General features: G+C 48.7%; 1 protein-coding gene across 2 annotated transcripts in view; it reads left to right on the top strand.

The window, feature by feature from the left end:
• The window catches only part of ARFGEF3 (ARFGEF family member 3), a 98,206-nt gene that overhangs the window by 57,444 nt on the left and 14,703 nt on the right, over nt 1–26,059 (top strand). For both annotated transcript variants that reach the window (XM_032973440.2, XM_076074902.1), the window contains exons 25-38: nt 3,034–3,213; nt 4,085–4,226; nt 6,392–6,514; nt 9,006–9,112; nt 10,296–10,449; nt 11,020–11,148; nt 11,423–11,599; nt 12,298–12,412; nt 13,469–13,571; nt 15,480–15,611; nt 17,181–17,311; nt 19,793–19,964; nt 21,897–22,184; nt 24,414–25,051. In XM_032973440.2, coding sequence (XP_032829331.2) covers nt 3,034–3,213; nt 4,085–4,226; nt 6,392–6,514; nt 9,006–9,112; nt 10,296–10,449; nt 11,020–11,148; nt 11,423–11,599; nt 12,298–12,412; nt 13,469–13,571; nt 15,480–15,611; nt 17,181–17,311; nt 19,793–19,964; nt 21,897–22,184; nt 24,414–25,051 — 2,591 coding nt within the window. The remainder of the gene's footprint in view (nt 1–3,033; nt 3,214–4,084; nt 4,227–6,391; nt 6,515–9,005; nt 9,113–10,295; nt 10,450–11,019; nt 11,149–11,422; nt 11,600–12,297; nt 12,413–13,468; nt 13,572–15,479; nt 15,612–17,180; nt 17,312–19,792; nt 19,965–21,896; nt 22,185–24,413; nt 25,052–26,059) is intronic.

The following is a 26,059-nucleotide window of genomic DNA, read 5'->3' on the forward strand; positions in this document are numbered from 1 at the left end:
ACTGACAAGCAGGTCGTCTGGGGACAGGGAAATACCCTTGATTGTTGATACCAGGTGAGTAGAATTTTGTACCGCAGAGGTGGTCTTTCCAGTGAAAGGACGCAGGATTTCAGACAAAAAACGAGCTAGTTTGTAGGTGGGGGAGCTGATAGTAGAGACTATGGGACGAAGAGGTGTATCAACTTTATGTATTTTTGGTAAGCCGTATAATCTTGGTGGCCTGGCAGCAGAAGGTTTCAACGAAAACTGTTTAGATTGATCAATTAATGCGGTTGAATCAGAAATTATTTTGTTGGTTTGTGTGACGAGGCTGTTGGTGGGATCTCTTTTTATTTTTGTATAACTACCATCGTCGAGTAATTCTTTAATTTTGTTGTTGTATTCTATTTTATCCATGATGACAGTAGCATTGCCTTTGTCAGCTGAGAGAACTACAATATCATTCCTCTTTTTTAATTTATATAATTCAAAACGCTCATCTTTGCTGAGGTTGCTAGCTGGCATCTTAGCGTTTTTGAGGGTTGCAGCGATTTCAGATCTTGCTACGTCTGCAGCGATGTGACCCAGGCCCCTGAGAGCAACGTCATCATGGATAAAATAGAATACAACAACAAAATTAAAGAATTACTCGACGATGGTAGTTATACAAAAATAAAAAGAGATCCCACCAACAGCCTCGTCACACAAACCAACAAAATAATTTCTGATTCAACCGCATTAATTGATCAATCTAAACAGTTTTCGTTGAAACCTTCTGCTGCCAGGCCACCAAGATTATACGGCTTACCAAAAATACATAAAGTTGATACACCTCTTCGTCCCATAGTCTCTACTATCAGCTCCCCCACCTACAAACTAGCTCGTTTTTTGTCTGAAATCCTGCGTCCTTTCACTGGAAAGACCACCTCTGCGGTACAAAATTCTACTCACCTGGTATCAACAATCAAGGGTATTTCCCTGTCCCCAGACGACCTGCTTGTCAGTTTTGATGTAGTTTCCTTATTCACCAAGGTTCCTGTACCTGACACCATTGCAATCATTGAAGACTTGGTTCATCAAGGACTAAACACTGAGGTACCCCCCCTGGTGAGACACTGTTTAACCAATACATACTTCACTTGAAATGGAACTTTCTACAAACAAACTGAGGGCACCCCAATGGGCTCCCCCCTTTCTCCAGTTATAGCTAACATTTTCATGGAGAAATTTGAGACTGACGCCATCCAGACTGCCACTCTGCGCCCAACCTTATGGAAGAGGTACGTAGATGACACTTTTGTCATCTGGCCACATGGCCGGCCTGCTCTAGACCAATTCTTCGACCACATCAATTCCATACACCCAGCCATCAGATTTACCATGGAAGTCGAAATAGATGGCAAGATACCTTTTTTGGATGTCCTAATTAAAAAGAGACCTGATGGTTCAATGAGCCACTCTGTCTACAGGAAAGCTACCCATACGGATGCTTATCTGAAACCGGATTCCCACCACCATCCATCACAGAAGAATTCTCTCATCAAGACTCTGTATCATAGAGCCCAATGCATATCCGACCAGGAACACATAAGCAGTGAACTCAAGCACGTACACCAAGCTCTTAGGGCTAATGGTTTCTCCGACTATACAATCCGCAAAGCTATCACTCAAACCATGAAGAAGAACCCTCTTGAGGAGCCTTTCAAAACCATCACTTTACCCTACATTGCTGGGATCACAAAAAAGATCTCCAAAATCTTGAATAAACACAAGATCCAGGTCCGTTTCAACACATTACATAAAATCCGTGATCTGGTTCCGTCTGTAAAAGATGTGATTCCGGACATACAATACCCTGGTGTCTACAAACTAAGTTGCCTCTGTGGTAGTAGTTACATTGGAGAAACCAAACGCCATATCTCGGACCGCATTCGTGAACATAAAGCAGACCTTAAACACGGTAGGACCAACACCTCGGCCGTAGCAGATCATTGTTCTAATTCAGTAGGCTCACATGCCATTGACTTTTCCAAGACGGAGGTTCTTTGTAAGCCATCTGGCTTCCATGAGAGATTCGTTCATGAGGCTATCCACATATACAAACACAGAGACAATTTCAACCGAGGAGATGGATTCTATCTTAGCAATCATTGGAAAGATTTGATAAATCATTTCAGTTCTTGATTGATTGTTCACGCTTACAGTGGCTTTCAGACAGCATACATAAAAACAAATTTCGTCTCCCCCCTCCTCTTTTCAAAAAATAGATGGACTAGTCCTGGGCAAACTGCCAATCGTTGCGCGTGACGCAAACGTTATTTTTTTTATATATAAATAAATAAATATGCCGTTTTCAAAATAAATTTATGCAAACCGACACACCTGATGATGACCGTTTGAGTTATGGTCGAAACGTCGTGAGAATTTTTTATTGTTTTATATATATTTTGTTATTTTGTTGTTTCTCTTCAACGTGACTTTACCGAAAAAACTAAGAATATGAATTACTGCAGTCACGAAAGCTTTAAATCAAAATGTAAAACGTCGTGAAGAAATCTGCCAAAACGTCCCAATGCAGGACCCTCCTGAGGAGTTCTGCAACTTGGTGACAATTTCATGGAGAATGAAATAAACAACATGCACTATTGTTGTTGTTACTTCTACTGCCTGTCACCTGTTATGTGCCCGACCTCATCAGATCTTGGAAGCTTAGCAAAGTTGAACCTGGATAGTGCTTAGATGGGCGATTACTATGAACAACAGGTGTCATCGGCAGTGGAGCTGCATAGTGAGCAGCGGAAGGAGGCGGACCACAATCTCTTGCTGTACTGTACCTCTATGCTCTCGCATTTATGCTCTCCACCTTCTCCAACCCCGTAATGATCAGCGTGGTGAAGTATGGCCGTATAACTCTCCCCGGACCTGCACGGTGCGCAGAGGCCCCTTGTTTGGCAGTGGAATAACGAAAGGGCCGCCGTGAGCGATCGCGCACGCCACTCATCGCTCCCTGTTGCTCGTCGTCGGTGCTCCCGTGCGTCGCCACCGTGTGCCCAGGCCGCCTGCCACAAGGAGCGGCACGTATCCCAGAAAGCTGTCTCCTTCCTGCACGACATCCTGACCGAGGTGCTGTCGAGCCGAAGCGAGCTGCCCCACTTCCACATGGGCGAGGCGCTCTTTCGGCCCTTCCAGCACATCATGCAGCTGGAGCTGTGTGACGAGGACGTGCAGGACCAGGTGAGGCAGGAGTGGATCGATCACGGCCGATTATGATGACAATGAGCTTCCAACATATAATAGAAAAACTACACTTTTCGTTTTACCAGGTAAGGCCCACTGAGCTATACAGCTCTTTTTCAGAAGCGACAAATGATAGCTCAACGAAGTGGGCTTATCATGTGGAAATTTACAGCAGCCCAATTACTCTAAAAGCATGATGTTTATTATAAACGCTGAGCACTGGGAGAAAAATCCACGCAACCATGGGGAGAGTAACATGCAAACTCCAAATATACATTCATAATATACAGGTGTCAGGGTCGGGATCAAACCCACGACCTCCTGCATACCAAGCAAGATAGTTAACATCTCGCTTCCACGGCGCCCTCATATGCATGAAGTTGTTTGTTTGATTTTCGACTGCCTTTGCCCTTGAAATAGCTGCACTTGAACCAAACAGGACTGAAACTTAACCTTTTCCCATTCCGATACATCTGCAAGTTGCAGGGTGGGTGTCCCGTTTACCACTGAATCGCGGAATGCGCAAGCCGTTCGTGTTAACTTCATTTAGAAAGGCGTAGCGCCGTTGTTTTTAAAGACGTGCTCACCGCAAAGAACTGTAGCAACACGATCGCAGTCTACGATAGCTGGCGCCAAACTATGCCACACGCCCTCCCGCATAGCCTAGTGGGAGCCTCGGTACCGATAAAGTTATTTTATTTTAAATTTTTCTTCCGATTCCGTTATTTCGACTCAGTTCCGATGACAGACGTGTACGCTTCATCGGAACGGAATCGGAAGAAAAACCGATGACGTACACGGAATGGGGAAAGCGTCAAACGTGTCTTTCTCGCACTGTCCATTCACCCTCTGTGGCGTGCCCCCGCAGGTGATCACATCGATTGGGGAGCTGGTAGAGGCCTGCGCCTCACGCATCCAATCGGGGTGGAGGCCTCTGTTTGGGGCCCTGCGCACCGTCCACGCCAGCCGGCCGGACGCCAAGGAGTACCTCATCGGAGAATACACCATGGGTAAAGCCGTGCTTCGACGTGGGAGTTAAGGAAAAGTTTGCGCGTAGAGAAAGGACCCGATGATGCAGACAGTAATGAGAAGGAAACTGTGGCACTATTTGGACACATCACCTGTGTAGGATGGACAACGACAGGTTCATGATAGATGTTGTTCAGGAAAAATGGAAGGAACCGGAAAGAGAGGAAGACGTAAGAGAGAATTGCTTGATGACGACATCAGAGATTGGTGCCAGAAAGATGTGGCCACTACTTGAACATATTGGCACAAGACAGAGGAAAGTGGAAACAAATTACCAAATGTGTCGTTGACACCTACGTGCTATCTGCACATGGATCGTGATGATGATGATGATGGTGAAGCCATCCACCAGCCTGGGACATCGGCCTGACGGAGGCCTGGCTAAGATTGGGCCTGGGAGACAGTGAACAGATATTTGAGACTTGATTCATGTGTTGGTGCATTGACATTCACACGAGTTTTTGCCAATTTTAGGTTGATAAAGGCTACATATGCAGACAGTTATTATGACCAGTATACCCATTTTTCTGCCAAATATTGGTGGAATATGATTCTCTTGGGGTTAGCCTTGCCCAGCAACTTGAGATGATGAATAGAATTTGATGAAATAAAAAATGTTTTAATTAAAATTATTATTACAAAAGGTGATGAAATATTTGGGAGAGGCATGTTAACAGTAGGCCGAGGAATCAATGAACAAAGGTTAGAGCTTAATTGAGGCCTACTATGGGTTATAGACAACGTTAATAGGAGTGGTCAATTTAATTCTTTTATCACACTTCTAATTTTAGGAGAATGTTAATCAACCAGGCTATGCGTTAACTGTGTGTTAACCGACTCTCTGTGTTGCATTACACTTCTTAATTTTACTAAATTTGCTTTCTTAAACTTTCGATTTTATTGCTCTAAACCATTGTCTCTCCTCCGGCCACTGTGATCCGGAATTCCACACTGCTCCCTCTTTGTCCCCTCGTTTGTCAACTGGTCCCACCTCCCCAGTCCTTTCTCTGCCCCGGCCCCTCCCCCCTCTCTCGATTTAAGGCCTCGGCAGAGATTCGTTGTCCTTCTGTTTGTCTTGGTGTGTGTCTCGCTCGGCGTGTCTTTGTGTGTGTCTCTCTCTCTGCATGTGTGTCTGCCTATGCTGTTTCCGTGTCTGCGTTTTGTCATTCATTCTTACCTGATGATAGTTTCTTGTGTTGCAACCGAAACGTCATATTCTATTATTATTTTATTTTCTACGTGACTTTACCGAAAGAACCGAAGAGCAATTTAATTCCTTTGTCAGGAACTAATATAGTTTTTATTCGCAAATAACATTCGCAAGCCTCTCCAAAGCAGCAATAGTGCACTGCATTACAAAGGCAACAGTGCATTGATCGGCAGTTTGTGTGTGGCATGGTGGAGTTTTGGTACTCCTACCACTTACAAGATGTCTGGCCAGCTTTGGAGAGAAGGAAAAAGTCCCTCTACTTGAGGGGCTCTCTAAAGCGCTCCCTAGTAGAGGCTCCTTTGCCAGTAGTGAGCAAGCAAATGCAAGGCTGCATCTTTTAACTTTTACAAGAGGGTGGTTATTACTCATTTGCAAATACTGTTTATAAACCTCTCCAAATCAGTGTTGCCGTGGTTCCATAGATACTAACGAGAGTTAGTTTTATCTTATTATTTTCCTTCTACGTGACTTTACCGAAATAACCAAGAATATAAGAGTCATTAGATGATTACTATTTAGATTATTTTGGTGCTATAAATGTCCTAATCATGGGCCACTTTGTTGAGTTATGATTTGTGGCCAGGTTGCGTCTCAAAAATAAGTTGATACCTCAGTGGGCTTTGCCTGGTAGGATGGGGATGGTTTATTTTTATTTGTATGTGTTTGTGTGATTTATATACCTTTCTTGTACTTTGCACTACTATCATGTTTTTGTACTGTTTTTATTGTTGTAACGTTCTTACCCCGTGCCCCTACTGGATGTCTGTGAAAAAAAGCTCTATAGCTGATCGGATTCCTCCAGTATAAATATATATTCTGAATGACGCTCCTGCTTAAGCCTGTGTACCTGTAAACGACCAGCTGAGTGAACGACCGTCTGATCGGGTGAATGAGCGAGCAATTAACTGAATGACCGCGTTCGTGTGGTACGCGCAGGGAAGTCACGGGCTCCTGTCTTCGACGTGTTCGAGGCGTTCCTGAGCACGGACAGCGTGCAGGTGTTTGCCAACGCAGCTGTCGACTGCATCCTCTGCCTCATCAAGTTCGTGCAAGGCCTGGGTGGGTTCACTTCTGCCACTCGGTGACGAGCGCACCGCTGGGCGGACACATCTTCAGTTAAGGGCCCTGCTCGATTAAATTTGCCCAATGCCCAGTTGAGGATTTCGAGGCCTGGTGTCGCTTTGTATATACAGTGAGGGAAAAAAATATTTGATCCCCTTTTTTACGTTTGCCCACTGACAAAGAAATGATCAGTCTATATTCTTGGTTCTTTCGGTGAAGTCACGTTGAAGGGAAACAACAAAATAATGAAATATATATAACATATTATATATAACATATATTTTATTATTCTTAGTTTTTTCGGTAAAGTCACGTTGAAGAGAAACAACAAAATAACAAAATATATATATGGTCGAAACGTCGTGAGAATTTTTTATTGTTTTATATATATTTTGTTATTTTGTTGTTTCTCTTCAACGTGACTTTACCGAAAAAACTAAGAATATGAATTACTGCAGTCACGAAAGCTTTAAATCAAAATATATTTTATTATTTTATTGTTTCCCTTCAACGTGACTTTACCGAAAGAACCAAGAATATGAATCACTGCAGTCACGAAAGCTTTAAATCAAGATCAGTCTATAATTTTAATGGTAGGTTTATTTGAACAGTGAGAGACAGAATAACAATTTTTAAAAAATCCAGAAAAATGCGTGTCAAAAATATTATTTTCATTTTAATGAGGGAAATAAGTATTTGACCCTCACTCAATCAGAAATATTTCTGGCTCCCAGGTGTCTTTTATACAGGTAACGAGCTGAGATTAGGAGCACACTCTTAAAGGGAGTGCTCCTAATCTCAGCTTGTTACCTGTATAAAAAACACCTGTCCACAGAAGCAATCAATCAGATTCCAAACTCTCCACCATGGCCAAGACCAAAGAGCTCTCCAAGGATGTCAGGGACAAGATTGTACACAAGGCTGGAATGGGCTACAAGACCATTGCCCAGCAGCTTGGTGAGAAGGTGACAACAGTTGGTGCGATTATTCGCAAATGGAAGAAACACAAAAGAACTATCAATCTCCCTCGGCCTGGGGCTCCATGCAAGATCTCACCTCGTGGAGTTGCAATGATCATGAGAACGGTGAGGAATCAGCCCAGAACTACACGGGAGGATCTTGTCAGTGATCTCAAGGCAACTGGAACCATAGTCACCAAGACAATAATTGGTAACACACTACGCCGTGAAGGACTGAAATCCTGCAGCGCCCGCAAGGTCCCCCTGCTCAAGAAAGCACATGTACATGCTCGTCTGAAGTTTGCCAATGAACATCTGAATGATTCAGAGGACAACTGGGTGAAAGTGTTGTGGTCAGAAGAGACCAAAATGGAGCTCTTTGGCATCAACTCAACTTGCCGTGTTTGGAGGAGGAGGAATGCTGCCTATGACCCCAAGAACACCATCCCCACCGTCAAACATGGAGGTGGAAACATTATGCTTTGGGGATGTTTTTCTGCTAAGGGGACAGGACAACTGCACCGCATCAAAGGGACGATGGACGGGGCCATGTACCATCAAATCTTGGGTGAGAACCTCCTTCCCTCAGCCAGGGCATTGAAAATGGGTCGTGGATGGGTATTCCAGCATGACAGTGACCCAAAACACACGGCCAAGGCAACAAAAGAGTGGCTCAAGAAGAAGCACATTAAGGTCCTGGTGTGGCCTCGCCAGTTTCCAGACCTTAATCCCATAGAAAATCTGTGGAGGGAGCTGAAGGTTAGAGTTGCCAAACGTCAACCTCGAAACCTTAATGACTTGGGGAAGATCTGCAAAGAGGAGTGGGACAAAATCCCTCCTGAGATGTGTGCAAACCTGGTGGCCAACTACAAGAAACGTCTGACCTCTGTGATTGCCAACAAGGGTTTTGCCACCAAGTACTAAGTCATGTTTTGCAGAGGGTTCATATACTTATTTCTCTCATTAAAATGCAAATCAATTTATAACATTTTTGACATGCGTTTTTCTGGATTTTTTATTGTTATTCTGTCTCTCACTGTTCAAATAAACCTACCATTAAAATTATAGACTGATCATTTCTTTGTCAGTGGGCAAACGTACAAATACAGCAGAGGATCAAATACTTTTTTTCCCTCACTTTATATATGTACGTATATTGAACTTCTGTCGCACCGTACGTAGCCAACCGTGCTAAATGATCAGAACGCTGGACTCGTGTCAAGGTTGGGGGTCAACTCAGCTCACCTTCATTCCTATAGAGTGAATAAAATGAGTAAACTTTCTGGGAACTCAGCAATCGTCAGGGACTAGAAATACTAATCCCATCATATGAATGTGGAAATTTCATCACTGCTCAGGATCGCCGACAGAGATGAGTGCCGCCCCGTGTTCGTTTGGGCGGAGAGACGTTGCATCTGAGAGCGCCTCTTGACAGCTGGTTGGTTCGTAGCTGGTGATGTGCTTTGTGATGCATTTGTATCGTAGTGAAGCACTGGACACATTCTCACGTGTCCCATGGCTGCGTGCAGGGGAGGGCGATGGCCGGGAGTCGTGCTCGAACACCCAGGGTTCCTCTGGATACTCCTCACTCGGCCTGTGCCTCCCAGCCCTCGACTACCTCCGCCAGTGCTCGCAGGTGCTGCTCTAAACCCAGCCAGATCTCCAGCCCGACCCAGTTCAACCCAGCTAAACCCAGCCAGATCCAGCCTGGCCCAGTTCAACCCAGCTAAACCCAGCCAGATCCAGCCTGGCCCAGTTCAACCCAGCTAAACCCAGCCAGATCCAGCCCGACCCAGTTCATCTCAGCTAAACCCAGCCAAAATCACACGGCCAGACCTCGTAAAAAAAAGTGCATATTTTACCAGGTAAGCCCATTGAGCTATATCGCTCTTTTTCAGAAGTAACACGGCCACAAATGATAGCTCAACGAAGTGGCTTATCGCGTGGAAATGCATAGCAGCCAAATACTCTAAACGCACGTGGAGGAAAAAACTGGAGAGAGAAATTCACGCGATCACGGGGAGAGAGACATGCAAACTCTAAATATATAGATGTCAGGGTCGGGATCGAACCCACGACCTGTATACCAGGCCAAGTAGTTTACATCTCACCATAGGGCGACCCATGGGTGTCAAGGACCATCACGGTGTCCCAGCCAGACCACAATCATGCCCTGGCCAGACCCCAGCAGAACTGACAATAGCACCAGCCGCATCGTGGTGGTGCAGTGGATCGCACATTTTGCTACGTCTACTTAGTAAAGTGGTATCTTAACTTATACGGGGCCTCCCCGAGATTGACTCAGATTTAAATGACACTTGGTGTTGTGTGAACAGAATCATTCGGGAGATTAAGTAATCCGGAAGCCTGGCCAGATCATGCCATTATATGCCGGGTGAACCTTCGGAGATGCTCGTTAATGGCACTTGACCCGACAGTCTGTTAAGGCTATACAGGGAATCTTTGTCTTTGTGTATCTCTATGTGCCACTGTGTGTGTATGTCGCGGTTAGCGTGCCGCACTACGAACTCGGTAACCCGCGTTCGACTCCCACTCAAGGTAAATACCAGTGATGATTATTGGAATCAGTCTCGGGCCTTACCCCCTAGGCCGACTCGGCCTCAAAGCAGTACCTGGTACGATGTGTAAACATCACCACTGGGGAGACGAAGGCGGTCAGGCGTGGTACTGGCTAGCCACCCCCCTTGTGCGCCGTGCCAAGCTTAATAGGTTCTCGCTAACAGCACTTTCCCCAAAAGACTGTTAAGGCTACATGGCGGTGGGGGGGGATCTTTGTTTTGTCTGCGTGTGCGTATCAGCTGCTGAGTAAGATCTATGAGATGCCGTCGCGGCCGATGTTCCACGGCGCTCATCTCGCCGGCCTCACCCTGCACGGCGCGGAGACGGGCACCGGCACGTCAGAGGACAGCCTCGACACACCCGAGACGCCCGGCGAGTTCGACGACGGCTCCGGTAACGCGCCACGACCACCGGACCCTCTCCAATTCCCCTTCGTACCCCCTGGAGCCCCGAAAGCTTCCTGCGTGGCTGGGCAACTCCCCTGGACGTGAATCCCACTCGCGGCTGACAACCGATGGCGAATATTGGAACCGCTCCTTGGCCTCCACTGTGCCACGGAGATGGCTGAAAAACAAACATGCGTTCACTAAGAGCACGTGCCCCCAACATTGTGAGAAACTCCATGGGGGGACGTGTTGTGTGCGCGTGTGCCCTTGTGTTCATTCGTTTGTGCAGTGGTGCGCTGGTTAGCACACTGCGATACGGTGTCGGCGACCGAACTCCAGTGGTAACTATCGGAACAGGACCTGGGCCTGCCGTAGGTCGACTCAGCATTGAATGAGTACCTAGCGCAGTTTATAAACATCACCACTGGGAAGACAAAGGTGGCCAGGCATTGTGCTATCCACGACGCCAAGTTGGCCTTGGTAGCTGTTCGCTAACAGCGCTCGCCCCAACAGTCTCTTAAGGCTATCGGGCCATCTTTATCTGTGCACGTATGTTCGTGTGTGTTCGTGTGCCCAGGCCTCGTGTGTGTGTGGAGCCTGCTGCTGGAGCACCTGGCGTCCGCGGTGTCCGCGTGCCCTCGGCAGAACCAGCCCCCTACCCTGAGCCTGCTCTTCTACTTGCTTAGAGCCGTCGCCCACCTCCCAGGTATCTCCATCTCCCAAGGATATCACTGTCTTAATTTAACATCCTCCCGGGTATTAATAGCCTCCAGGTATCTCTCTGTTAACCTCCTGAAATTATCACTAACCTCCTGACCTCGCTGACCTCTTCTTGGTATCAAGACCGACGAGCCGTCCCTAGCTCCAGTTACGAACATTGTCTGCCGTGCCGCACCCCCCCCCGCCTGCCCCCCCCCCATCCCTCTCCCCCCGCCTCTCCCCCCGCCCCTCCCCCCTTATCTCCCATCGTGGTGGACAAGGCCCCAAGTTCGGCATGTATGCGGTGACGCACCTGCTGCTGCCCGTCATGACGCTGTGGCTCCAGCGCTCGCACAGCAGCCATGCCTACTGGGAGGAGGCGGCCGCCAACTTCAAGCACGCGATCGGCCTCTGCTCCGAGCTCGTCGTGGAGCACGTGCACAACTTTACGCAGATGGGTGAGCGACGGGGCGTGCGGTACGGGAGGGGGGGCGCAGCGGCGCTGCGGCCATTGAGTGTTCCTTTGGGCTACCAAAGGGGCATTCGATGGCCGCAGGGCCCCCCATATTCCTCCTGAGCGGTGAATCGCTGTTATCGTGCCCTCCTGCCACACACAACAGCTCTACTGCCCCCCCCCCCCGTCCCAGCATCTGCGAGGAGCTATAGCTGGTGCTGGCTAGGGGGGGTGTTGATTGTGGATGTGCGTGCACCGTCAGCGAGTGTGGATGGATGAGTGGTGAATGTGTAAGGGATGAGTAAGGGGGATAGTGGGCAGGGGAGGGCTTAAGTAGAAATAGGTAAATGGGGGAGATGATAATACAGGGAGAGGTGAGTATAAATGGGTGAGTCAGGGAGATGGTGTGCAGGGTAGTGGTGAGTGTGGACGGGTGAGCGGTGAGTGGGAAGAAACTGAGTGAGGGAAGGGGTGAGTATGCATGAGGGAGCAGGGAAGGGACTTGGTGGGTGAGTGTAGGGATGCAACGATCAATATTTCCTCTTTATGCTCATGGTCCACGTGTTGAATCGTGTCGGTAAGAAGCAATATTTTCAGATCTTGCAAACCATATCTTAACATAGGCTTATGGAATTAATAAAATTATTCCTTTGATTCTGTATCTGTACACTGCGTTTGCTGTTGCTGTTGCTGCTGCTGCAGAGATCGGCTTTGAGGGCATGGTGAGCGCGATGCTGCGCCAGCTCTTCCGCCTGCTCGTCGCCTGCATCTCCGAGCCCGCAGAGGCCATCTCCCGCGTTGGCTGCTCCTGCATACGGTGCGTGGAAAACCGCCAACTTAGACAGCAGCAGCAGCGGCCGCTTTCTATTCCCACAGACTGTAGGGAGCGGTGGTGTAGCGATTAGTGTGCTGCGTTACGAACCTGGAGACCAGAATTCAATTCCCGCTCACACCCGTCATCACCGGTGACGATGATTTAAAATGCTCCTGGGCCCCCCTAGGTCGACTCAGCCTCAAATGAGTACCTGGTGTGGTATGTAAACATCGCCACTAGGGAGACAAATGCGGCCGGGCGTGGTGCTGGCAATCCACCCCCTCGTGTGCTATTCCGGCCTTCATAGGTGCTCGCTAACAGCACTTGCCCCAACAGTGAGTTAAGGATATACGGGTGATCTTTGTTTTTGTGTTTTTCTTGGGAGCACAGCAAGCTGGCACAACGGAGAGCAGTTAATCCGTATCGCTTTGGTGTCCCGTGAACTCCTGCCAGCGAGCCTTCGCCAAATCACTTGAAATTGTAGTCTACTTCTCCTGACACAAGCACTGTGTTTATATCACCATCACTTAGTGTTGACCCAACGCAGAACATCCCTGGTTTTGATCTTCCACGAAGCTCACGGTCCACCCGAAACCACATCTGCACAAACCATGGCAGATGCAGATACCTTGAAAATTAAAAAAATTCTCCAGTAGCGTGCGACTGTGGACATCCAGAGCAGACCGTAGAACGTATAAAGATGCAATGCCCACTGCACAAATACGAAGGAGACATCACAGCTGCTCCTGACACGGATGTCTGGCTTGACCACCCGAATGTGAAATTGTAGTTGTTCCTCTGCATCTACATCAGCCATACGAAAAGGAGAAGAAGAAGTGTTTAAAGGCAGCTGTTGGTATGTGGAAAGCAGTGGTGTAGTGATCAGTGCCCTGCACTACTAACCCGGCGGATCGAGTTTGATTCCCCGCCATGGCTACCATCCGTGACGATTATCCGCAATGAGCTCGTCATTGCCATCCTGATAAAGATGTCTTCTACTGTCTCTCTGTGTTCTGCTCTCTCTCATTCCCCCCCCCCCTCGGGTGCGTGGTGGCGCAGCTACTTACTCGTGTCTGCGGGTCCAGTCTTCACGGATGAGATGTGGAAGCTCGCTTGCTCCGCGCTCCAAGATGCGTTTGCAGCCACGCTGCAGCCCGTAAAGGTACCACTCCCCTGGCTGGGACCTCTCAAGTGCCACACGGTCCACGTCATAGCGGGTTTCCTGCTAAAATAAATGCGTTTAAGTAATCGATTGTCGTCATAATTTTTGTTGTCTGGCCGTCTGGAACGCACTTCCTTCCGATATAATTTCATAGTTTCATTTATTTGGTATAGCCCTGTGAGCCATTCGGCTCTTGAATCGGGTGCAACCGCAACAAACAAAAAAACAAAAACATGAACAAGAAAACATCTTAAAGTGACTTTGTGCATGTGCAAACAGAAAATCCAGGAAAAAAACATCAAAATATTCCTGAAATAGCACCGTACACCAATGCTGTGTGCAAAAATCCCAGTGGGATGCAAGTCAAACAACAACAAGAAAACTTAGATTAAGGCCATCAGTCTAACTCCGCACTACAATAAACAAAAACATGGCCAAACCAAAAAACTTTTAGAAATCACCAAAATAAAGCCATAGATGCAATGTAACAGTGATCATAGGAACTGTGACCGAATTTTTTACAATAAACTACATAAATAGCATGTAACACCAAACCCTAGAGCCACAGTTGGCTGCATGAGTCACTCCACAAACAACAGGAGCGTCAGTCGGAGTATCACATTTTTCAATGCACCTTTAAGATCAGCACACTAAATCAAAATACAGCTAATACTTTGCAGCGGTCATCCTGAGCAAAACATTATTTTATTTTAGGCCACTGAATAGCAGTGGCAGCTAGGGGTGTACAACTCCTCTAGAGCAGTTTTGAGTGAATAAGGAGGCTACTGGAGCTATGCACTTTTAAATCTAAATTGTGTTGAGTTTCTTGTCCTTCCCCCACACCTCCGATTAGCACAGTTGGCTATGTACGGTGCAAAAGAAGTTATACATAAATATATTTTCAGCCATGCTCAATCTACTGCTGGGTAAAGGCCATCGCCATCCCACACAGTGCAGCAGAGTTGCAAGTGAATAAGGACTGAATTTCAGGCTGCGTTACCACTGGATACAGATATTAAATTGTGTGGGTGTATAATGAACACGGTGTGCACGTTTTTCCAAATGTGCACGAATGTGTGTCCGTGTGTATGAATGGGGAGCGGTAGTGTAGCGGTTAGCGTGCTGCGCTACAAACCCAGCGACACGGGTTCGATTCCCCCTCACGGCTCACACCAGTGATGATTATTTGAACCGTTCCTGTCTTCCTTAGGTCGACTCAACCTCAAATGAGTACCGAGTGTGGTGTGTAAACTTCGGCACTCGGGAGACAAAGGTGGCTTGGTGTGGTGTTGGCCACCTACCCCCTCGTGTGCCGTGCCGGCCTTCATAGGTGCTCGCTTAAAGTACTTGCCCCAACAGTCTGTTAAGGCTATACGGGGGATCTTTGTCTTCGTATGAATGTGTGGGGAGTGATAGCGAAGTGATTAGCGCGCTGCTCTTCGAACCCAACGACCTGAGTCTTATTCTCACTCGCAGCCAACGTGTGACAGATATCCAAATTCATCCTGGGCCTCTCGTAAGACGACTCAGTCTTAAATGAGTAGATATGTAAACATCAGCACTGAGGAGATAAAGGCAGTCGGGCATGGTTCCTGGCCACACCACCGCCTGGTGCACCGTTCTGACCTTCATAAGTGCTCGCTTACGGCACTTGGCACGACAGCCTGTGTATGCTGCACTCGGGAGCTCTGTTTAGGCTGCACTCGGGACCTCTGTATAGGCTGCACATGGGACCCTCTGTGTATGCTGCACTCGGGAGCTCTGTGTAGGCTGCACTCGGGACCCTCTGTGTGGGCTGCACACGGGACCCTCTGTGTATGCTGCACGTGGGATCTCTGTGTAGGCTGCACCCGGGATCTCTTTCTGTGTGTGTGTATCTGTACGCTCTTGCCGTTGGCTGTCAACCAGGACCTGCTCTCCTGCTTCCAGTCGGGCTCTGACAGCTTCGGCGGGGACGCGTGCGAGGTGAAGGTAGCGGCCCCTCACCACTCGGACAGCGTTGAGGCCGAATACTGGAGGATCCGCGCCATGGCTCAGCAGGTGGCGTTCCAACCTCAGAAACACACACAGACACACACGTCTATACAAAGCCATAGATCCCCCTGGTCGCCTCAACAGCGAGTAGCACCTATGAAGGCCCGAGCCATATACGACGAGGGGGTGGGTGGCCAGGACCACACCCTCCTTTGTCTCCCCAGTGGCGATGTTTACACACTGCACCAGGTACTCATTTGAGGCTGAGTCGACCTAGGCGAGGCCCAGGACCGGTTCAGATAATCGTCACTGGTGTTGGACATGAGCAGGAATCGAACTCGGACCGCGGAGTTCATAGCGCAGCGCGCTAACCTCTACTCTACCGCTCCCCACTCACAGGTTGTGACACACAGATAGATATACAAAGACAAAGATCCCCAGTATAGCCTAAACAGACTTTTGGGGCAAAGTGGTGTTAGCGAGCACCTATGAAGGCTCGCACGGTATACGAGGGGGTGGGTGGCCAGTACCACGCCCGACCACAGATATAACAACAACAACCACCATTCGCCACTAAGTGGCGGTGACGTCACCACGACGCTTGTGCCAGGCCATGTGCACCTTGAGGCCACGTGAAGTGTCGACCACCCGCTGGCAGGAAGTCACGGGGCAGACCCAGGTGCCACAGGTCGGCTGACTAAAATGACTGAGATGACTGACTGATGCACCACCTGTGCCCCCTACTGTGCCAACCTGCTGTGCTTTAGCCATCCGGCGCTCCGCTCGTTGTTGTGAGCGTCGCTCCTCCGCCCTCCGTTGTTGTTGGAGGGCGAATGCCTCTAACTGCCCAGTAGCGTCCTTCACGAGCCTCCTCCACAGAGGCCGATCTTGACACCGCTGGTACTAGTCATCGGCAAGTCCACTCAGCTCCACGTCCTCCTGTACCACATCATTCCATCTCTTCTCTAGCCCGTGCCGCGCCCGTTTAGCCCCCTCGATCCGGCCGAACAAAAGCTGTTTAGGCATGCGGTGGCTGGGCATGCGGGCTACATGACCCAGCCAACGCAGCCTTGCCTGCCGGAGGAGCTCACCGATGGGACCTTGTCCAGATCTTTCAAGGATTTGTGAGCTCCTCACACAATCCAGCCTGGTTAAACCCAGGATGGATCGTAGGTAGGCTAGCCTAAATGTTTCTAACTGACGAAGATGTTCCATTAGGGGGGTCCACGTTTCGCAAGCGTAGAGAAGGGAGGGAATGATCGTGGCCGAGAAGACCTGAAGCTTAGTACGGAGCGACAGACCAGGTAGCTTCCACACAGCGTTACGCAACCGATGAAAATATATTGCCGCTCGACTGATTCGGAGTGAAACCTCTGCTGTTAAACTGGAGCCGGTCATAAGCACACTGCCCAGGTATGGGAAACTCTCCACTCTCTCCACCACTGCCCCATCACCGGTTGGGAATTGTGGGGGTGGAGTGTCCGATGGTACAAAATACCCAGGCAGGTGCTTAGTTTTGTTGGGGCTGATGGTAAGGCCCCATCTCTTAGTGGCACGCTCCACAGGTACACACACACGCACACACCTGCCCTAATCCGGATTGCCCCCTACTGTGATCGCTGCGCCCGGCCTCAGGTGTTTCTGCTCGAGAGCCAGTGCGTGGCCAAGACGCCCAGCAGCAAGGAGGGGCTGGAGCATGCACAGTCGTGCGTGCTCATCATCGAAGTGCTCTCGCACGCTGGCACTCGGGCCTCCCTGCAGAAGCGGTGAGAGGACCGCCCCTTCACTGCTACAGCTCACAGCAGCTATAGCAGCAGCTTTAATGTTCTGACCCCGTGCCCCTACTGGACACCTGTGAAAAAGAGCTTTATAGCTCATCGGATTCCTCCAGTATAGATCATTATTCTGATTCTGATGCAGCAGCAACAGCAGGAGACTTTGTCACGGGGTAGTGTGGAGATATGCGGGGCTCATGGGTATTGATGTGCTCAGACCTGCCCAGTGCTGCTACCTTGGCTTCTCTGTGTCACGTAACTAGGGCTGCAGTGATAATATTATTTTTAATGACACGATACTGATATTAAGGACACCATGATCATCACGATATTAGTTTTTCACAACTTTATAGTTGTATTTTTACTGTGTTGTTTGTGCGGTTTTCCGTGTGCATCCAGTACGAGTCAAAGATATATTGTCGTATCGGCAGTGACCCTAATGCTAACCTGTCGAGTCAGGTTCGGTAAATTTCGGTGTGTCTCATCGCTTGAACGGGTACTGGGTTTGTCCTCCGTTCATGGCTCTTGTTATTTGGGGAATTTCTCCAGGCACTCTTGATTTCTTACCACGCACATAGAAAGAAAAACAACTCGTTAAGAAATGTCCAAATCTCTGGTCAGTGTGGGGTTGGTCAATAAATATTGTGCCAACAAATCTCAGCTGTTTTTTCAAAGGCCAATTACTACTATATACTATAGTATTTAACTGTTTTTATTTTACTTGGTAAGGCCCACTGAGCTATTTAGCTCTTTTTCAGAATCGAGCTGGCCACAAGTGACAGCTCAACGAGATGGCTTATCATCACGTGGAAATTTATAGCAGCCAAATTACTTTAAATGCATGTTTCCAAATGTGGAGGGAAAATCTGGAGGACCCGGAGAAAAATCCACACAACCACAGGGAGAACATGCAAACTCCAAATATACAAACGTTGGGGTCGGGATCGAACCCACAACCTGCTATAAACCAGGCGAGGTAGTAAATATCTCGCCACTGTGACGAGATGTATCGTAGGTCAAAGAGCCCAATGAGCCCAATGGGCTCTTTAACATAGTAAATAAACAGAATCAGATTATGGATTGGCCACGAAATTAGTGTTCCAAATAACATAAATGATTGTTGCTATATACTTAGCTCAGTCGTATGTAATTAACTCGCTTAGCTTAACTCACTGCACTTGACTCATTTAACTCGGTCACTTGGCTCTGGCTTTAAACAAAAAAAAAACATTAAAGGCAGCCAAGGTGTGTACCTACATCAATGTCCTTTCAGAGGAAATAAAATTCACCCCCCTAAGCTGCTGTATTACCATTCTTCTGACTGGTTTATCTGCCACATGATATTCAAAAACACCTGCCTTCTAGTAAAACTAACCGTTATTTTCTAAATAAAGTTATTTTATCATAAATAACATTATATCTGCCATTTGTCGATTCTTTGCAAGCAGAATTAGCACATGTATTATCGGTACTACAGTGGCTGCTGCTGCTGCGTTCTCGGATGGCGATGCCTCTCCATCGCTCGCACCGTTGTCTGATCACACGGGCCCCATCGCTTCACCCTTGCTCGTGATGGCTCCACAGTCGTGTGTGTGTGTGTGTCGTGCCGTGCCGTGCCGTGTTGTCGAGAACTTACCCTGTGTTTGTGTTGCTCCGTGCTGCCTCCATCGGGACAGAAAAATAGGGTAAGGGCTTGAGAACGTGCACCCCCCTTCCCCCTCCTCGTGTCCTCCCCCCCCCTCTCCCCACCACCTTGCCCCTCCCTCATACCCCCACCCTCTTTCATCCCATAATCAGGGAAGTCGTTTTGGAGCAGCCGTTGGTGGTTACGTTCTTCGTTTTTGGCCAGATGGCCGAAATAACTGTCTGGGCTTACAGGTTTGCCCTGGCAGTGGCAGGGATCGTGTGGACCGATTGTCAGGGCATGTGCCCCTGTCTGCACTCAAACCCGTACAGGAGCACTGCATTCAACACAGGTTTCTCTCATATGTCAGAGGTTTCCCCGTTCGTTAAAGTGTTGGTTTTCCCATCAAATCACATTTGTGGCCCTGAGCCAAAATTCACAAATAAGTGGAAATTTGATATTTTACATGACGGAGCTCAGTCTCTCCTCACCGAGAACACTGTTGACAGAAAACCTCAAAAGGCAGTGTCCCTACATAATTTTAATCTCTTTATGTCAGCGGATACAATTTTAGTAAAACAACCCCCCCGTTACCTGTCATTCCTGTCATACAAGAATGAAAGGAAGCAGAATAATATTACTCTATCGATCGTTTGCTATACCCATTGGTTGCAGCAGCTGCTTTGCGGTAAGTGCAGCGCGCTACGGACCTGGCAACCCGAGTTCCGACTCCTAGCCAGGGCTAACATTGACCGCCGTGAAACCGGTGGTGACTGCTGACGCCAACACGCACGCCCCCCCTCCCCCCCGCCCCCCCCCTCCCCCCCCACCCCTCACCGTGACTGCAGGATTCCCTTCCGGAGCATCGTGGTGCGGCTGCTGTCGCACCAGGTGCTGCTGCAGAACCTGCTGGAGCTGCTGCTGCTGGACGAGCCGGCGGCGCCGCCGGGCTCAGGGTCGCGTTCGCTGGATGGCTCGCGTGACGATCACTCGCCCGTCTCCGTGGTGGCTCCGCTGCAGGTCGAGTTTTGGCCGCGATGCGAAGGGCACCTCTGGATTTTCTGTTTGCACAGTCACACAGTCACTTTAAGATGTTTTTCTTGTTCGTGTTTTTGGTTTTTGTTTGTTGTGGTTGCACCCGATTCAAGAGCTGAATGGCTCACAGGGCTATACCAAAATAAATAAATAAACTGGAACTGAAAACTGAAACTGTCTACGACAGGGCGCGAGGGAGTGCAGTGAGAATGAAAGGCATGGCTAGCTACGTGCAAAACTAAAACTTGGCTAAACTTTTTTTTTTATCTTACCAAGTAAGGCCTACTGGGCTGTGTAGCTCTTTTTCAGAAGCGACCTGGCCACAAATGATACCTCAACAAAGTGGCTTATCACCTGGAAATTTACAGCAGCAAAATATTCTAAGTGCGCGTTGATTCTAATTGTGGAGGGAAAAACCGGACGACGCGGGAGAAAAATCCACGCGACCATGGGGAGAACATGCAAACTCCAAATTTACAGGCATCAGAGTCATGATCGAACCCATGCCCTGTATACCAGGCGATGAAGTTAATATCTTGCCACCGTGGCGAAAGAAGTTCAACATACATTCAAGGGCCTGCAGTTATAAGCACAGACGGTCCCCGCTTTTACGAAGCAATACGTTCCTGGAAACGCCGCCGTAAATTGGTTCGTCGTAATCAGACCCTGTTTTCCCATAGTAGAAACATCCTTTTATCGGCAGTATTGAACGGGGTTTAATGGGTAAAAATCCACAAAAAAAATTAAGAATAACAAAAGCTCCACGCCAAGTCACATTGGAAATCAGACTAACTCTGTTCAAATGCATTCGGAGTTATGTCGGAAGATGTATCGTAAAATAAGTTTCCGCGTCGTAATTTGATCCATGGTGGCGTTATATAAAGTTGTGAGTGTGGATTACTGTAAATCGGACTGTCGTAAACCAGAGACTGCCTCCAGTTCTGTGATGGCAACTTGTGGAGCCTGCTCGCTGACGAGAGGTGATGTTAAATTGCCCCCTGCCCGTATCGAATAGACACTTCTTCATCTCAGCACACGACACCAGGAGCACAATTACAATATATAAGTAAAGGTGGAGTCTTGCAATTGCTTACTCACTCCACCACTGACAGAACAGCGTCCGCTAGAGGGGGGGGGGTGTCTAGAGAGCCCCTCTAGTGACATTGGCCTACTCTACCACGATGGCCCGGCGTCTTGTAAGGAGGTGGGGCTAAGCGGCAGTTGACACCACCGCACTTGACTTGCAAGGTGAACTATGGTTCAGCCATTTATATTTCCTACTGGGTGGACAGAGGTGGTGGGTTGATTTAAGAAATGTGTCCATTGTTTCACCTGCCCCGTAAGTAGATTCCAACTGGCTGCCTCTGGAAGTCCGTTACGCTAACCAATAAGCCATGGCGGCATCCACGATTCTAAAATTATTTATTTTAAAAACAAACCCAACAAAATGAACAAACGACAAACTGTGTGTGTGTGTGGGTGCGGTAGTTGTAGTGATGAGCGTGCTGCACTACGAACCCGGAGACCCGAGTTCGATTCCCGCTCATGGTCAACACCAGTGACAAATATCTTAAATGCTCCTCGGCCTCAAATTAGTATCTGGTGCGGTGTGTAAAAACATTGCCACGAGGGAGACAAAGGTGGCGGGGCCTGGTGCTGGCCACCCACCCCCTCGTGTGCCGTGCCGGCCTTCGTAGGTGCTCGCTAACAGCACTTTGTCCCAACAGTCTGTTGAGGCTTCACAGGGAATCTTTATTTTTGTTTTCCGTGTCTTAACATCCCTCATCCGAGAATGAGGTTTACCGCTGCCTTTGCTTGGAGGTGCGGAAATCCGTGCAGCGCAACAATCTGTTCAAGGCTTTACGGGGGAGAGGGGTGGATCCTTGTCTTTTTTTTTACTGTTTTTTACTGTTGCAGGTGGTGACATCGGCCCCGTTCCTGCGCCACATCTCCATGCTGAACCTCTCGCTTGTATTCGACCTGCTGCTCGACTCGTACCGAGCGGCGCGCGACTTCGACACGAGGCCTGGCCTCAAGTACCTGCTCATGAAGGTGTCGGGCATGGGTGCGCCCGCCAACCTCTACCGCCAGGCGGCCATGAGCCTGGGCGTGTACGGACAGGCGCTGCTCGCCGCCCTGCAGCTGCTGGCGCGCGATGACCTCAGTGCCGAGCAAGTGAAGCGCATCGTGGCGGAGCTCGAGCAGGTACCCGCGCGGGTTTGCGTGTCTTGTGTGTTTACACAGGCGCCACAGCAGTGACGTCGCCGTCGCTTAAGTGGCGGATCGCGGGTATCGGTATTGGTGTGTGTATGTGGGGAGCGGTCGTGTAGTAGCGGTGAGCACGCTGTGTCCACGAACGCGGCAACCCAGGTTCGATTCCCGCTCACGGACAACACCTCGGCCTCAAATGAGTATCTGGTATGCTGTGTGAATAATGCCATGCCACTGGGGAGACGAAGGTGGACGGGCGTGGTACTGACCACCCCCACCCCCTCGTGTGCCGTACCGGCCTTCATATGTGCTTGCTAACAGCAATAGTCTGTTAAGGCTATATGGGGGATCTTTGTATATTAAACTTCTTTCGCACCATACGTATCTGACCGTGCTAATTGTAGGTGCAGGGGAAGGACAACAAACTTCTGAAGAAATTTGTTTTCAATGTAATGAGTTAAAAGAGCATAGCTTCAGTGGCTTTCTAATATCGGAAGAGCATTCCAAAAGGCCGCAAAAGTGCGCCTAAAAGCATGCGATGCGGTGACCCTCTTTGTCCGATGATTAGCCAAAAGCTGCTGCTGCGAGGGTGACCGGAGTTTGCATGATGGTTTATTCTCCTTGACGAGATCAGCAAGGGTGGTGCTAGTATACGTGCCCCGCGTCACTTGTGTCAGGGGTGAAGCCTTAATAGGTTCCTCGCCAACAAGACGAAGCACAACTGTCTGTGTGACTAAATGGGGAATCTTTGTCATAGGTAAGCGGTTAGCGCACTGCGCTACGAACCCAACGACTTAAGTTATATTCCCAATCGTGCGTCACATCATTGGCAAGAATCATAAATCGTCCTGGGCCTCTGAGATTGAGATGAGATGTGATGGCGAGATGTTAACTTCCTCGCCTGGTATGCAGGAGGTCGTGAATTTGATCCCGACCCTGACACGTGTATATTTGGAGTTTGCATGTTTTCTCCGTGGTCGCGTGGATTTTTCTCAGGGTCTTCAGGTTTTTCCTTACACATTTAGAATAAACATGCGTTTAGATTACTTGTCTGCTATAAATTTCCACATGATAAGCCACTTTGTTGAGCTATTATTTGTGGCCAGGTTGCTTCTGAAAAAGAACCTGTATAGCTGAGTGGGCCTTACCTGGTAAAATAAAAATAGCTTCAGTTTATAGATTTAAGCCCCCTATAAATGCCAATCATTATCTTTTCAATTGGGAGTCTGCAAGTTCAAATCATGGTCGGAAGTTGACTCAGCTATTCATCCCCTGATGGTTAAAAAAAAAATATCCCAATTCTAATAGTGCATTAGGTGTCATGTCATGAGATGAATACATTTCTATTGGGAACTCTTGCAGAAAGAAGTTTATCACCCTATATTATCGAGAACGGCCTCTGGAAAAATGACATCATAGAGCTGTACTCTTTGGTTCTTTCGGTAAAGTCACGTAGGTATAAAATAAAATAAATCACGACGTTTCGGGCACAACACAAGCGTCCTTCATCAGGTGGTATAAAATAAAATAAATCACGACGTTTCGGGCGCTTGTGTTGCGCCCGAAACATCGTGATTTATTTTATACCTACGTGGCTTTGCCGAAAGAACCAATGAGTATGGATTCCTGCAGTCACGAAAGCTTCAAATCAAGATCATAGAACTGCTTCGAAGTTGGCGCACCGTTTCGTGTGTCTTGCTGCAGAAATGTTTTTGATTGCATGGCAAACACATTTTAAACATTCCATTTCTCAGAAATGGAATTTGCCAACTTATTTAAAGCTAAATATTACGTGACGGGTTTTTTGTGCAGTGATTTGTGACCGGACTCGGACCTTCAACTCGCTTCGCTCAGACCCAGTTTAATGACGGGTCACAAAAAACCTGGCTCGGTTCTAAGATTGTAACATTTGTCCCATGATTGACCCAGACTCCTCTAGGGGGTCAATAAATGCACGCTACTTTGTGGTGAAGTCAACAGTGATCGTCCTACGGAGAGACTGGCCTCTACCACGGAATTGTGGAATTTTAACCACGCCACTGGGATGTAATGCCACTCTTTACTCATTTGTCCAGGGAAGCACTGAGATTTTTTTTTCATTCATGCAATTAAAATCGATAGTTCACGATTATGAAATATGCGTGTGGTTTTACCGACGTGAGAACCATTTGCAGTAATGCACATTTCAGAGGACGGCAACTTTCACTCTTGACTTTGTCTCAGGAGGACAATGAGAGCTCCGACTCATCCCTGGCATCTCCATCGGACGAGGATCATCAACAGCAGCAGCAGCAGCAGCAGGAAGAGGAGGATGAGGAGGATGAGCAGCCACCAGCAGCCCCGATCATCACCACATCTACCACCGTGGTGACCCCACTCTCCGTATTGGCGGCAGCACCGCCGCAGCCACCGCAGCCACCGCGGCCACAGCCGGCTCGGCGGCAGCACGGGGTGGGCTCGCGTGTCACGCCGCAGCACCGGCGCGCGCCCTCCCTCGGCGTGCAACCCGCGAACAACGCCGACTGGTGCTGGCTGGTGAAGCGGCTGCACCGCCTGTGCCTCGAGCTCTGCCAGACGTACATCCAGATGCACCTGGACCTGGAGGGCGCCGCGGACGGCGACGCGGCGTCTGGGGCGGCGGGGGCGGGTGGCAGGGGCGCGATGGCGCCCGAGACGCTCTTCCTGCTGCCCGTTTTCCCGCTGGAGCCCGCGGCGTCGTCCTTGTCGTCCACCAGCAAGGAGAGCTTCTCGTCGGGCGACACGGTGCGGTCGCTCGTCACCGAGGAGGTGGACGCCGAGAGAGCCGGTGGGGGTGGGCCGCCCACGAGCCCCCGCGCCGTCGACGCCGATGCCGACAGAGAGTGAGTGATGATGGGTTTGAGTTTTTATTTATTTATTATCGCCCGCACCTGGTATGCTGGACGTTGTGGGTTTGATCCTGACCCTGATGACGCCTGTTGTATATTTTCGAGTTTGCAGCAGCTCTTTCTGCCCGTGGTGATCGCGTGGATTTTTTTCTCCAGGTCCTCCACTTTTTCCCCTCCACATTTTCCCCTCCGCATTTAGAATCGACGTGCTTTCAGAGTATTTGGCTGCTATGAATTTCACGTGATAAGTCACTACGTTGAGCAATCATTACGCTTCTGAAAAAGAGTTAATAGCTCAATTGGCTTTTCCTGGTCAATAAAATAAAATAAAAATAATCAATTATTACTGAGCAGTCTAATGATCAGTCTATAATTTTAATGGTAGGTTTATTTGAATAGTGAGAGACAGAATAACAACAAAATCCAGAAAAACGCATGTCAAAAATGTTATAAATTGATTTACTTTTAAATGGGGGAAATAAGTATTTGACCCCTCTGCAAAACATGACTTAGTAGTTGGTGGCAAAACCTTTGTTGGCAATCACAGAGGTCAGACGTTTCTTGTAGTTGGCCACCAGGTTTTCACACATCTCAGGAGGGATTTTGTCCCACTCCTCTTTGCAGATCTTCTCCAAGTCATTAAGGTTTCAAGGCTGACGTTTGGCAACTCGAACCTTCAGCTCCTTCCACAGATTTTCTATGGGATTAAGGTCTAGAGACTGGCTAGGCCACTCCAGGACCTTAATGTGCTTGTTCTTGAGCCACTCCTTTGTTGCCTTTGCCGTGTGTTTTGGGTCATTGTCATGCTGGAATACCCATCCACGACCCATTTTCAATGCCCTGGCTGAGGGAAGGAGGTTCTCACCCAAGATTTGACGGTACATGGCCCCATCCATCGTCCCTTTGATGCGGTGAAGTTGTCCTGTCCCCTTAGCAGAAAAACACCCCCAAAGCATAATGTTTCCACCTCCATGTTTGACGGTGGGGATGGTGTTCTTGGGG

This window comes from Petromyzon marinus, chromosome 51, assembly GCF_048934315.1.
Source record: "Petromyzon marinus isolate PM22_M1 ecotype Great Lakes invasive population chromosome 51, UKy_Petmar_22M1.pri1.0, whole genome shotgun sequence".
Taxonomy (NCBI): domain Eukaryota; kingdom Metazoa; phylum Chordata; class Hyperoartia; order Petromyzontiformes; family Petromyzontidae; genus Petromyzon; species Petromyzon marinus.